The sequence below is a fragment of the Balaenoptera ricei genome, chromosome 2, assembly GCF_028023285.1.
Source record: "Balaenoptera ricei isolate mBalRic1 chromosome 2, mBalRic1.hap2, whole genome shotgun sequence".
In the NCBI taxonomy this organism is placed as follows: domain Eukaryota; kingdom Metazoa; phylum Chordata; class Mammalia; order Artiodactyla; family Balaenopteridae; genus Balaenoptera; species Balaenoptera ricei.
The window spans coordinates 96,324,963-96,339,185 of NC_082640.1; the positions used below are offsets into that span (position 1 = coordinate 96,324,963).

General features: G+C 37.9%; 1 protein-coding gene across 1 annotated transcript in view; it reads left to right on the forward strand.

Moving 5' to 3' along the window:
• Positions 1–14,223, forward strand: part of CEP152 (centrosomal protein 152) — a 96,103-nt gene that overhangs the window by 21,925 nt on the left and 59,955 nt on the right. Inside the window, exons 3-9 of the mRNA XM_059915550.1 lie at positions 39–142; positions 367–439; positions 521–799; positions 1,860–2,025; positions 4,725–4,865; positions 5,954–6,093; positions 9,303–9,503. Of these exons, the coding sequence (XP_059771533.1) occupies positions 39–142; positions 367–439; positions 521–799; positions 1,860–2,025; positions 4,725–4,865; positions 5,954–6,093; positions 9,303–9,503 (1,104 nt within the window). The remainder of the gene's footprint in view (positions 1–38; positions 143–366; positions 440–520; positions 800–1,859; positions 2,026–4,724; positions 4,866–5,953; positions 6,094–9,302; positions 9,504–14,223) is intronic.

Consider the following 14,223-nt stretch of genomic DNA (forward strand, 5'->3'; position numbering starts at 1 on the left):
AAGCCAATGTGATATCGACGCTGACCTTCCTGTCTCAGTTGCAGCAGTTACTCACAGACCTTCCTCACGATATGCTGGATGATGACCTGTCCTCCCCCGAACTCCACTATTCGGACTGCAGTGAGGATGGCAGAGAGGAAGGGTAAGGACCCCAAATCCCTTTCGCTTGTATATCACAATTCTATGTCTTTTTCTTTAGATTCTCTTGCAGGCAATAATAATGGATATGATTGTAAGATTGCAGACTAATTCTTAAACTTTTAGATGAAGTTTGGAGGGAAAACACGTTAAAATCTTGGGGTTCTTTGTGATGTCTCTGTCCAAATAAATGATAGGCTCTCATCTAAAGTACTGATTTTTCTCAAGACCACATCATTCTGAGCAATTGGCGATGAACTGGAATGAGCGTCAAGTGCTGCCTAAATCTCCAAGTGTAAATGTAAGTATCTGGTGTGATAATGACTTGGATGAGGGTGGGAACAGATCTTAGTGCTTTTCTTTTACTCTGGTTATCTAATAGGACTATAATGAGATTCGGGATGTGTATATTGGAGAGAAGAGCGGCAATGGCTGGGAAGAGGATCAAAGTAGAACTGAAGACCAGCATCCTGGGTATCATCCTGAAGGAGGTGGAGATGAAGGCGGTAGTGGTTATAGCCCTCCGAGTAAATATGAACAGACCGATTTATATCACCTTCCTGAAAACTTTCGGCCATATACCAGCGGTCAGAAGCAGGAATTTAACAGCCAGCCAACCAATGTAATCACATTTTCTCATCCTCAGGGGAATCATTTTCAGGTATTGTAAGAACTTGACTTTCAAGAATTTGTGTATGTGTGTACACGCATTTGCTGAGTGTGTGTGATTAAGAAATATTCGTAAGTGCAACAGTAAGATTTAAGTACAAATATTGCTGAGAGTGCATTTATTCAGGCTCATGCTGAATTAGTCATGCTGTTTTCTGTTTACAGTCTAATTAAATCATCTTAAATGAGAATTTTAAAATAGAGACTTTGTGGAAACAATTAAGCATTAAAAGTTAAGTCTGTCAAAGAATAGCCATCTCCATTTATTGCTGCTTCTGGCTTCTGCCATTTACTATGCTCCAGTGAGAAGCTACATTCAGGTATCCTGATATAGTTTGAAAGCGGTTAATCACCTAGATGACACCAGTCAGTTACCTTGATTGTCTAGCTCATCCCCCTTATCACAGATTTTTGGGTCAAATACTTCAAAGCTGATATCTGTTTTGTGATGATATAGCAGTAGACAGGATGAATGTTGAGGAAAGAAACACTTTTTTTTCCTCCCTGGGAGAGTTTGATGAAGCAAGGCCTTAGGATACAGTTAGCTGCTTCTTAGACTTTCTCAATGACAGTGAATGCCTCATTTTGCCAATAGATATTCTGTGTCACCTGATGACAGGATAATTTTTTCGTCCTTTTAAGGTGGTCATTTTCTCTTACTTCCATCTCTATAAAATGTTATTCATTCCACAAAAGTTATTGAGTATTTATTACATACGAAGCATTGTATCACGTTCTTGTTATTGCATACGTGCATTTCCACGATGTTGGCATCATCTAAATCATTCTTCAATATTTATACACAATCTTACTGGAATTCTTGAGTGTTATTTATGGAATTGGCCCCATTATATGCTCAAAAGTACAATTGCAGGCTTTCAGCGAACAGTGTTAAATAACAATAAGTGCAATTTTTAAGCAAAGATGTATGTATAAAATTTGTAATTGTACCACAATTAAGTTCTATAGCAAAACTAAGTTGTTTAATTCAGATAATTTTTGAAGCAAAGACCAAATCCTAATTGTCAGTTTCGTTTATCATCTTGTAATAGCAATTTGGTATGTCACAAGGTCCCAGTTGTCAAGCTTTGGAATCATATAAAGTGACGTATAAACCTTATCAGTCTTCCGCCCAGAATAATGGCTCCCCAGCCCAGGACATTGCAGGAAGTGACACATTTGAAGGCCTGCAACAGCAATTTTTAGGAGCTAATGAAAGTAAGTATCAAGTTTATATTTATTTCTTAATCACACAATTGGAGAACTTTGAGCACTTTGAGCATGTTCAAGAATTGTTATTTTTTTTAAGTATGATAATGGAATTTTTTTAAAGAGTCCTATTTTAAGAGATATATTCTGAAGTATTTATGAATAAACTGATAATGAAGTCTAGAACTGACTTCAAATATCATGTTGTTGGGGGTAAGTTTGGGTGGGGATATAGATAAAGCAAGACTAGCCATGAATTCACAATCGTTGAATCTAGGAGATAGGTTCATGGGATTCATTGTATTCTTCTCTCTGCCTTCTTAGATATTTGAAATTTTCCTTAATGAAAAATTAAAATAAATTTTCTCAGCTGTATATTTTAGTCATTCTAATTGGTTAAGGCTTCATTAACTTCATATTAACTGAAATCTAATTTGGAAAGCGAAACGTAGTTTTCCTTTCAATCTTAGATTTTTCGTTATATAGAAATGTAATTTAGTAAGTCAACCACTATCTTAATTTTTTCTTTTGGTTTTTCGAGTTTTACTGTAATAGGCAACTCTGGTATAAATTACTTTATACTCAAAATTAAAACTAGACTTACATCTCAGGTTTAGTCATGTGACACTTGCCAAAATAATTTCTTTCACGTAGTGTATGTATCACTATGAATGAGAAAAGTACTACTAGAGAATTTTGAGGCGATCTAAACATTCAAAACCAAACTTGTACCTGACTAACCTGAATCAGTGTTTTCATATGTCCAACTTTTGTTATCATACTCTCTGGCATGTAAAATGACTTCCAGTTATTGTACATGTTGAAGAGCCACTGTGATTCTAGAGTATGACAGCAAGTTTTTTCTTTGTTTGTTTTACATTTAAGAAGCCGGGGGAAAGTCATATTGGATATTCTGGGTTTCTGGCACTGTGCCAACGAGAAAACTGGACTTAGTGGCCCTAACTTCATGGTGCTACTTCCATCTCATGCTCAGGCTACAAGATAGTTACTGGGGAGGTGGCCACAATGCCCTTTCCCCCAGGGAGTCATCAGCAAATGTGGAGGGGTAGCCTCTTTTTTTCCTGAATTTTTGTGGAAGTGGATAGTGTGTATGGCATAACTGTTTTGGGGTTGAGTAAATAAGTATCCCAACAGTGGCCTGACATCTTGGCGTTACTCTTTCAGTTCTGCTGTGTTCAGTTACATTTATAGCTCTTGGTTGTTTTGCATATATAACCTTTCATCACTTCCTTAACAGTCTGCATTTTATCACGCTGATTTATTTTTTGTTTAAGTCAGTTACACATTTGCCTAAATTTGACATTTGGAAGTTAATTAAATAACTTAATGGTAGTGCCTAATTTAGTGATTATAGCTTCTTAGTAACAGTAGTTTAAAAAAATGAGTTTGAAGAGAGGAGTGGCTTGTAGACTGTGTTTATTCCTGGACTAGCCCTGTTCTAAGGCCCAAGAGGAGTTTGACTTGTAATAGAGTTTTCAGTCTTCAGTTTTTGGGGGTTTAACCATGGCTTTTTTTAAACAGAAGACTGTTTTTATTTGTTAGCATTTAGAAGCATTGTTCTTGTAGGAAATGAAAAATATTTGTCATTGTGTAGTTGAAGGATTATCCTTCTCCTACGAATCACGCTTTTCTTTTTTTCCCCCAATGATTTTTAAGTGGTCCTTAAAATGACTTTGTTTCTGAAAGAAGACCTCAATATTCTTTATTAATCTATTCTTTAATTTATTAATTTAGCAGTTCTGTGCCAGTATAAATACGCGTTCATTCCTGCTTAAAATAGTTTAAGAAGGATGTCTAGAAATTTTCTTTGAAAATGGTTTTATAGAAGTTGATGTACTTTTATTTTTTCAATTTTATGAGAGCATGGAACTCTGTTCCTTTACAATTGATATATACTTCCTTTTCTTTTTCATTTTTTTTTTTTTTCTGGCCATGCTGCGCAGCTTGCGGGATCTTAGTTCCCCAACCAGGGATTGAACCCACGCCCTCGGAGATGAAGGCGCGGGGTCATAACCACTGGACCACCAGAGAATTCCCTATACTTATTTTTCATTAGCCAAAATGGTAGCGATTCAGAGTTATACACCAAACTAGTGACTTTTCAAACTTTTCTGGAAGTGACCATAGTAAGAAGTACAATTTTTACATTGTGATGTGGTCTATAATATTTATCTATATAAATAGTATGTAAATGAAACAGAAGTTTCACATAATAATACTTATTTCTACTACATGATACACTCTGATATATTCTATATAATCTTGTTACCAAACCAAAACTTGGGTCTGCTCGCCCAAGTGTAGTAAAGCCAATCTACTGACACCGGGTTGTGGTGAGGGAAAGTGCAGCATTATTGTAAGGTGCCATACAAGGTGTTTGGGCTTTCTGAGCATCAGCTGTCCCGGACTTCTTGTACGGCACCTTACAATAAACGCTGCACTTTCCTTCACCAGAACCTGGTGTCAGTAGATTGGCTTTACTGTGTGTGGGTGAGCAGACCCAAGTTTTGGTTTGGTAACATTTTTTATTAAAAATGCTAGTCACAATCTGCTGAATTGATTTCATGATACTCTGATGAGTTGTATTTGCAGTTTGAAAAACATTGTCCTAAACGTTGTCCTAAATGACCACAAATTTACATTTTGATATGCTTTTATCTAATAAATTGTCTTTAATTCCAAAGCAGACTCTGTAGAAAATATGCAGATTATTCAACTACAGATTCTTAACAAAGCAAAGGAGAGACAACTAGACAATTTAGTTGAAAAGTTAAATGAAAGCGAACGTCAAATTAGATATCTGAATCACCAGCTTCTGATAATCAAAGGTAAGATAACTGCTGTTGGGTGCTGTCATGTATGAGGTCAGTTGAGCTAGATAGCTTGTTTCCAATAACCTCATTTTAAATAAGAAGCTTAGAGAGGTTGACATACTTGGTCAGGGGCTCAGAGTGAATTAGTCAGCACGAAACAAAAATCCAGGGCTTTTGACCCATTGCCTTGGATTTCTCTCCAGAACGTACATTTTGAGGTCCTCATTATTTCCCTTCTTTCTATTCTGTCAGGATCAGTGAACATTATTTAAATATGCTGATAGCATTCCATCCTAAAAAGTTGTTGTATCCTTATATGGTTTACCTCCAATTCCCAAAGAGACTTGTGTTTAGTTTGCAATACATTTTCTGAGCCTACAAATTAGCATAATGTTTTAATCCAAGTAAGAGTTTGTGATCCTGAACTGCTTTGGGAGTGCCAAGGAGAAAATGCAGTCATCTCGGGGAGAAGCACATAGTGTAAACACAGATTTCAAATTATAATTGCTTACTCTTCGTGCTTTCTGTAGTTTTGGTCAGTGTTGAACTTTCCTTTGTAGAATAATTTTGTGACTGAACTCCAGACTCCAGCTCATTTCAGACTTGATAGTGAAAAGATCTCTTTCTGTAATGCTCATGAAATTTATTTTGTGAGAACTTGTGAACTGTTACAATAAAGTATGTGGTAAGAATATAAGATTAGGTGAATTTAAGCGTTCGTTGCAAGTACGTATAGAAAGTAATTTGTCCTGAGATTCCTTCTTTGATTAGCAGGGGTTTGTCATATCTATGTAGCTTCTCAAGTAACAAATGCTGAAATGATTGTTAGGGGACCTTTTGGTCCTCAAAGGGATACATTAAGACTTTTGAAGAGAGTGGTTCCTGTTCTGTAAAATTTAAAAAAAAAAAAATTTTTTTGGTGTCATTCCCATTCGTTTTTGAAACCTTTCTAGTTTTCTCGAAATCAAGTGAAGTTCATTATATGAATTGAATTAAATACTACAACATTTATGTGATATAGATCTGATATTTGATAGAGATTGTGACAATTAGGGTCCCTCTACGGTAACATATTATTTATATAAAATTTTTAAATACTCTAGATGAAAAGGATGGTTTGGCCCTCAGCCTTCGAGAATCACAGAAACTCTTTCAGAATGGAAAAGAAAGAGAAATTCAGCTTGAAGCACAAATAAAAGCACTGGAGACCCAAATACAAGCATTAAAAGTCAATGAAGAACAGGTAAATATTTGATCTTCATTACTTATGGTAAACAGTTGTTTCTTTTTTTTTTTTTAAATAAATTTATTTATTTATTTTTGGCTGTGTTGGGTCTTCGTTTCTGTGCGAGGGCTTTCTCTAGTTGTGGCGAGCGGGGGCCACTCTTCATCGTGGCGCGCAGGCCTCTCACTATCGCGGCCTCTCTTGTTGCGGAGCACAGGCTCCAGACGCGCAGGCTCAGTAGTTGTGGCTCACGGGCCCAGTTGCTCCGCGGCATGTGGGATCCTCCCAGACCAGGGCTCGAACCTGTGTCCCCTGCATTGGCAGGCGGACTCTCAACCACTGCGCCACCAGGGAAGCCCCAACAGTTGTTTCTTACAATGAAATGTTAGTTACTTAACGTTTGGTATTGTGGGACTGAATTTAGAACTTTGAAGTTTACACCTTCTTCTACCATGAGGCTACATTCCTTTCCCTTTCCTTGGAGGAATGGGTCTCCCATCCACCTAGTCATCTATACACCAGAAATCGGGGGACGGGGAGACCTCAGTTCCTCTGCTCCCCTTCGTCCAGTCAGCCACTATGTTCTGTTGGGTCTCCTCATTTCTGTCTACATGTCCCTAATTCAGGATTTTACCATTTTTGCAAAAGTCTCTTAACTAGTCTGTAATGTTTTACCCCTTCTCCTAACTCTTTCATCTGGCCATCTGAGTAGTCTTTCTAAAGTACAGTTGTAGTTATGTCTTTCCCTTGCTTAAAGCCTTTCAATGACCCTGCTTTACTTGTGGGGTGAAGTATGGTGTCGAGATGACTGTCTGATCCTTCCCTTTCTCTTCTCTTACTCTTCTCAAACTCTCCTCAAACTCAACAGTCTGTCTGTTGTTTTTATGTACTCGTACGTGCTGTCTCCTGTCTCTGGAATGCCCTTTCCTCAACGCACTGCTATTTCATTAACAAGCCCATGCTCAAGGGTTTTCTTTTCCTAAGTCTTTCCTGTTTTCTTCCCCAAGCCACATGATCACATCTGTTATAACAGACCTAGAACATCTTGAAGGCAAGAATGGGTGGCCCTCATCTTAGTAGCCCCACCATAAGCCCACTGCCTGGCACATAATAGGCGGTCAGTACAGTGTTCGAAACTGACCTAACCTGTGTATTTTTTTTTCCTTATGTTTCTCTGTTCTTGCTCTGATACTATCATGAGTATAGCTTTATGCTGTGTTTTGGAATTTGGTAGACAAGGGCTACCCTTACTATTCTTAAAATATTTAGTAGCTCTTTTTCACATTTTCTCGTCTAGATCTTGCAAATCAACTTCTCATGCTTTATAAAAATTCTTGTTGGGATTTTGATTAGTGAGGCATTGTATTTACCATTTTATGGATGGTTAACCAAGTCTTGGAGAGGTCAAATTACTTTTCCAGGACTACAAAGCCAGTTACTGACAAAGCATCAGAACCTAAATTTTCTGACCCCAACAGACTTGCCTTTAAAGGGGTGGCACATTCTTTGATTAATGAGATGGGTGGCCATTTGACTGTGGGAAATAGTCACAAGTCATTGGTAACCAAGCCTGGTGGTGGGTGATTCATGAGAGTAATACCATTTTGGTGGTTAAAAATGAAAGTGACTTGGTTTTAGATGAGATCTGTGGCTCGTTCTGAGGATGGTTAAATGGAAAAGGTTAAAGAATGTTGTCTCATGTCTGGTTTCTTCTCATCCTTAAGCTCTCAGCTAAAAACAGAGAGGACTTCCCATCCACCTTACATCTAAAGTAGCCTATTGCTTCACATTCTCACTCCCCTTCACTGTGTCGTATTTTATTACTCTATTTTAAAAATATCTGAAATTATCTCTTTTGTTTACTTGTTATTGTCTGTCTTTTCTCACCAGAAAGTAGTAGGACTTTAGACCTTGGCTGTCTTGTCATCATGTCCTTAAGTGCTTGGAACCCTGCCTGGCACAAAGTGTCCACAATATTTACTGAACAAGTGAATGAATGTCTTAAGCAGTTAAAGTGGTATTTGGATAAATAGGCAATCTCTGGAACAGAATGAAGAAGAGGCCTCATTTGAAATTTTAATTTTTGTGTGTAATATAGATTATCATCATTTTAAACTTTTTGAAAAACGGTAGTTATTAAAGGGTTGAATTGCTTTTATGTCATAACCTACATAATCTTTTGATAATCTTTTTTAAATTAGAAATTGCATTTATAAAAAATAAAGTAGCATAAATTAAAAAAGCAACAGAATCACCAAGTATATTAGTTTTTTATTGCTGCTCTAACAGATCACCAAAAACTTAGTGACTTAAAACAGCACAAATTTATTACCTTACAGGCAGAAGGTCAGAAGTCGGACGTGGCTCTCATTGGGCTAAAATCAAGGTGTCAGTAGCGCTGTGTTGCTATCTGGAGGCTCTAGGGGAGAATACATTTTTTTTTTTTTTTTTTTTTTGCCTTTTCCAGCTTCTAGAGGCCACCTGCATTCCTTGGTGTATGACCCATTTCCATCTCCAGAGCCAGAAGTTACTGGTTCTGACTTTTCTGCCTCGGTTTTCCTCATTTAAGGACCCTTCTGTGTACCTTGGGTCCACCCTAGTAATCCAGGACAATCTCCTTATTTTAAGGTCATCTGATTAGCAACTTTAATACAGTCACAACCTTAATTTCCCCTTGCCATGTAACATAACATATTCACAGGTTTCAGGGGTTAGAACATGGGCATCTTTTGGGAGCCATTATTTAACCTGCTATACAATTATTTCCTAACAACTATACAGTTACAGTTTTCAAAACTTTCTTTTTAGTAAGTGACCATTGACAGGTTTCATCAGTCTCTCAAGAAACAGCTGTCATTTTTCTGTGACCTAACAATTGGATTTCCCCCTACACTTGGAGCAAAGAGGGATGCAGACAGCACTGGGACCAGTATAGAAGCAGCAGATTCCTTGCCTGGTACCTATGTTGCCATCATGTTGCGCAAAATCCTCTTTCACTGTCCTCGAACAACTACAGATTTTTTTTTCTCCGTGAATAATGTTTCCAGCAACCATGGGCCTGGTGGGTCCCAGCTAGGGAAGTCTTAAGGAACTAGAGCCACCATGGGGAGACCCTTTCTTCTCTACTTTCATTTAATTAAGCGTGGTTGATTTTTAGAGTTCAAATTCATAAAGAGAGCACAGAGTCGAAATACCGTAAACATAGGTGTCCTGTGTGTATTTACTAGATGATTAAGAAGTCCAGAACAACTGAAATGGCTCTGGACAGCCTGAAGCAGCAGCTGCTGGACCTGCGTCATTCGGAATCACTTCAGCGTGCGAGGGAGCAGCACGAGAGCATTGTTACGGGCCTCACAAAGAAGTATGAAGAGCAAGTGCTGTCCTTGCAAAGGAAATTGGACGCTACAGTTGCTGCACTTAAAGAACAGGTTGGGATGATTTCAAATGAGCAACTGTTATAAACAAGTAAAGCTGGTTATTTTTTATAACTGACATTCTGCAATTCATCATATAGAAATGCTGGATGTTTGCAGTAGGTGTACGAGTATAATTTAAAAGCCCAAAGAGTTTTTATCTATGAATATGCCTTCAAGACATACTATTGGAAATCCTTCCTCTTACAGGATTGGTTAGTACTTTCTCAGTTCTCACATTACTAGTTCTTCATTTGTCGAGTATTTGTGCATATTGTTCATATGACCTAGAAAAATCCGGACTGGAAGGAAGGAGTGTCTGGGAGCTGGCCTGGACTTGAGAGGTTGTCCTGGGAGCTAACCAGGAGGAGAAGGCTTTTCTTGGGTCTCCCAGTGTTTTCGTTATTAACCTGTCAATAAAGATTATCTAGATCTTGGGAGAAGAGTTAATTTGGAGAATAGTGTAATCAATAGGGAAGAGATTCTGATCTAAAATCATTTAGATATGAAACTCGAGCGTATTTCACAGTTTTTATTTTATCTTTGCCCCAAAGAGAATAAAATGTTGTAAGCTGAGGGTGAGTCAGATAGTGGGTTTGCTTGTGCTCCAAAACCCCAGGGAATCAGTTGAATGAATAACATTTCAGAGATCATTTTTCTCAATGTAATTTCAGAATTAATTTAACCCAAGGAAAGAAGAGAAGAATAATAAGATGTGAGGGTCTGGAAAATCCCACCACACTTAAAATTCACACTGATTTGGGTTGTTCTTTCTTATTTATACAGCTGACTCTAAATTTTTCCATGATTTAGGTAGAGCTATATAAGATTGTGTTATTGGCAATAATAATTTTATACTATTTCATTTTATTTTACTTTCATATGTGTTTATGTTTTTATTAGACTTATTTTCCTACATAAGGTTTTTTATTCTTTTTATATAGAAAAATATTGTGAATTTGATCAGTGTGAAGGATATATACGGGTGGGGAAAGACAAAGCCTGTGACAAATTATTAAGTCTACTTTATATAATATTTTAAACAAATGGAATTTGAGATATGGTTTTACTAAGCTTGTCTGTGTTTGGGTAGCAGCATGAAAGTTGGACGGGGAGAGTGGTGCCTCCTTGCATGACGAGAGGAGTGGAGTCTGGTGGCTTTTCCATGCTGGGTTGAGGATCTCTCCATTCTCTGCTGACGTGGGCACAATTACACAGGGACAGGCTGGGAGCAATTCCTAGTGTGTTCAACCCCTGTGCCTGCTCCATTCTCTTTTCTCACCTCCCCCAACCCCTCAGTAGAAGAACCCTAGACTAGAACCCTAGACAGAACAAAGTTTTAATTCTGTGCTGACTGGGCTTCAGACCCCTGAACCATACGTTGAAGTTATTGATTAAGGTCTTTTCCACTGTTGCATTCTGTGAGTGATTTTTCTTTTTTCTTTTCTTTTTTCTTTTTTAAATGGAGCAGAGCATAGCACTGATGTTAGCTTCTGCATATAGTTGTATAACTGCTTTACAAAGTGGTGATTCCAAAGTGCCTAGGGTTTTTCCTTTCTGGGAATGTTTCTTCTGGTATCCCTTTTGTGCTGTCAATTTGCTATCAGTTGGCTCAGCAGTATTTTTTTTTTTTTTTTAACATCTTTATTGGAGTATAATAGCTTTACAGTGGTGTGTTAGTTTCTGCTTTATAACAAAGTGAATCAGTTATACATATACATATATCCCCATGTCTCCTCCCTCTTGCGTCTCCCTCCCACCCTCCCTACCCCACCCCTCTAGGTGGTCACAAAGCACCAAGCTGATCTCCCTGTGCTATGCGGCTGCTTCCCACTAGCTAGCTATCTTACGTTTGGTAGTGTATATATGTACATGCCACTCTCCCGCTTCATCCCATCTTACCCTTCCCCCTCCCTGTATCCTCAAGTCCATTCTCTACATCTTCAGCAGTATTTTTAATGAAAGGTCAATTCATATTATCTCTGAATCCAAATTGAGATTCCTGACTGGAGAGGTGCTGTAAAGATCAACCGAGAGCTCGGGAGATGGCTACCTGTAATCAGAAAGATGCACGAGAGACGATTGATTTAGATTTTCTTACAATAACTGGTAACTATACATACATAGTGCCCCTTGCCCTCTTTTTCTTTATCAAAGTTATTGAAGAGGAGCAAAATATTTCCCTTGTAGATAAGCCTTTTCCTGCTCTACTCCACTCAGCAGGCTACAAAGGAGAATACAACAACTCTTGAAAAAGAGTAGAGAGGAAATAACTGGGAGATTTAGCAGATGAACTTGAATAAGTTTGCTAATGTCTGGGTTCCGAGTGGCTCTCATGTAGTCACACACAAGTGTGTACCTATGTGTATGACAGTGTAGCAGAGTAGGTGTTCACACACTGTTAAGTTTTGCTAGTGACAAGAGGGTCTTAACCTGGCATCTCCTAAGGCAGTCCATGACTAGGCCCCAGGGAGCTGATGAATCCTCTGAAATTGTGGGTATGATTTTCTCTTGGGTGTCAGTATATGCAGTTTTTTTTGAGAAGACGCATGAGCTCATTCAGATTTTCCAAGAAGTTCATATGTCCCCTTGCAAGAAGTTGAAAATCACTGCTTTGGGAAAAACTTGTTCTCGGAGGGAAAGGACAATAACTGTAAACTAGTCATATTATTTCATTTGTTCAGTAAACTTTTACTGAAAACAGCTAAACATCAGGATGTAAACAAGTTTTATGTAGATTTAATTATATTTTGAAAGACAAAACTCAACACAGGGACTGCCTTATTCCATGTAATGGGAGAAGTAGCAATCCATCGTATAATTGTGTTTTTTTGAATTTCTGTGTAACTAGTATATTTTGAGAAAAACATGGTTTGTAAAATTATATTATTAATTTAATGTTTTCCTTAGGTCATCAGCTTTTCTGGTAGAAAGGATTGTACACACCCTCAACATATAGCAGTTCTTTTTATTTTGGCTGAGTTCCTCTTGGGTTTTTTAGTGTGACAGAGAAGATGAGAAGAAATGAGCTTCTCTCAGCTCGTAGTGTTTCTTCACTGACAGAACTCTAATAGCAAACTCTAATAGCAAACTATCTCATAGGCTCTCTCCTCCAAACTGTCTCTCCCATTCATAGAAGTGTCATATTCTAAGATCTCTGGTCATCTGTCCAAACTGTCTTCTGTAGTACTTCCTCCTGATACAGGTTAAGATCTCTGATTATCTCCTCGATGGTATAAAACCTTTATTCATTCTGGTCTTCTTGAAATCTTCAGCTTTTGGTGAAGTCATGGACTTTGGTTTCTATGTTATGACCTTCACCTGATCTATTTTCTAACCTTTTTAAAAATGTTATATGTACTTAAACACTTCCTGTTGGCTAAGAGACTCCCACAGACCTCTGTGAGTCTAGCCTAATCCTTATTTTTTTTTTTTTTTTTTTGTGCACTGCATATCTGTTCAATTCTATTTGCTCTAGTGGATTCAGCTAGATAATAGCTTTATCACTACAATTGTCTCATTCAGTCTTAAAAGACGTCTGCCTCTCTATCAGTCTTGAACTGAGTGTTCTCACTCAGGCTAATCATGGAAAAGATGGAACCATTTGTTTTGTTTTGTTTCTTAGTATTTAAATTGCATAGTGTCATGAGTATAATCTGTTTCCCTGAACTTGTCAACAGGAAACAGAGTGGCTTAATTGATTGTTGCCTAAGACACTTTCTTTCCCCGTCCCTGGCCATGTAGCTTGTGGGGATCTTAGTTTCTTGACCAGGGATTGAACCCGGGCCGCGGCAGTGAAAGCCCAGAATACTAACCCACTAGGCCACCAGGGAACTCTTAATTGATTGTTGCGTATAGTCAAATTATTGCAATGGTCTGCCTCTTCTTTGTAATGGTTTTTGTAACTACCTTTTCTTGAACTTTTTTTGGCCAGTTCTCAGTCTCTTGTAAAAGCTATTGTGGCCTCCCTGGCACATAAATGTTAGTTGTCCCCCACCTCTTGCACACACATTCACACTGTGATGAATATTAGCTCATTCGTTGTGTTTGCCGTGTTACTTTGGTGCTTTAGAACCAAGCTTTTCAAGCTGGCCTGGGAGTCAGCAGCAGTGTGCCAAGAGGTTTGCACGGTTGAATAAACATGGACCAGTTTCCAGAAGCTTCATTTTGCTCAAAAATTTGGTAGAAAAACTTTAAAGCAAACATGACTACATTATGAAATAGAATAAAAAATTCACATGAATTTTTAAGCTAAAAGAGGAGACTTCAGAGTCCCTTTCCTCTGCTTAAGGAGACTGTTCGTAGTATCCTTATGAGGTGTATTTTCTCTTTGTATCCTTAAGGCATTACTGGGCTTTAGATTATGCTATAAATCAGGCCCCAAATGCCTTCTCTCTGCTTCAAAGTCCTTTCTTGATATTCCTCTTACTACTTATTTTCCTCAGGCTTTTTCAGGTAACGTCAGCCAATTACCTTAATTTACTTCTCTGCCTCTCACATGCTCTGCTATTTGCTTGGAAGTCAGCCTGTGTAGCCCTTTTTGAATGAGGGGTGATGATTTCTTCTACCTGGGAATGGTATTCCCATGGCTCATTACTTTCAAACACATTTTCTTTTTGTAGACATTTGAATATATTATATACATGCTCTAAATTTTCTATATATTTCCATGTATTTCCATACACTCACACATTTATCCTGTTCTTTGACATTTTTCAAGTGTTTTTATGTAGCA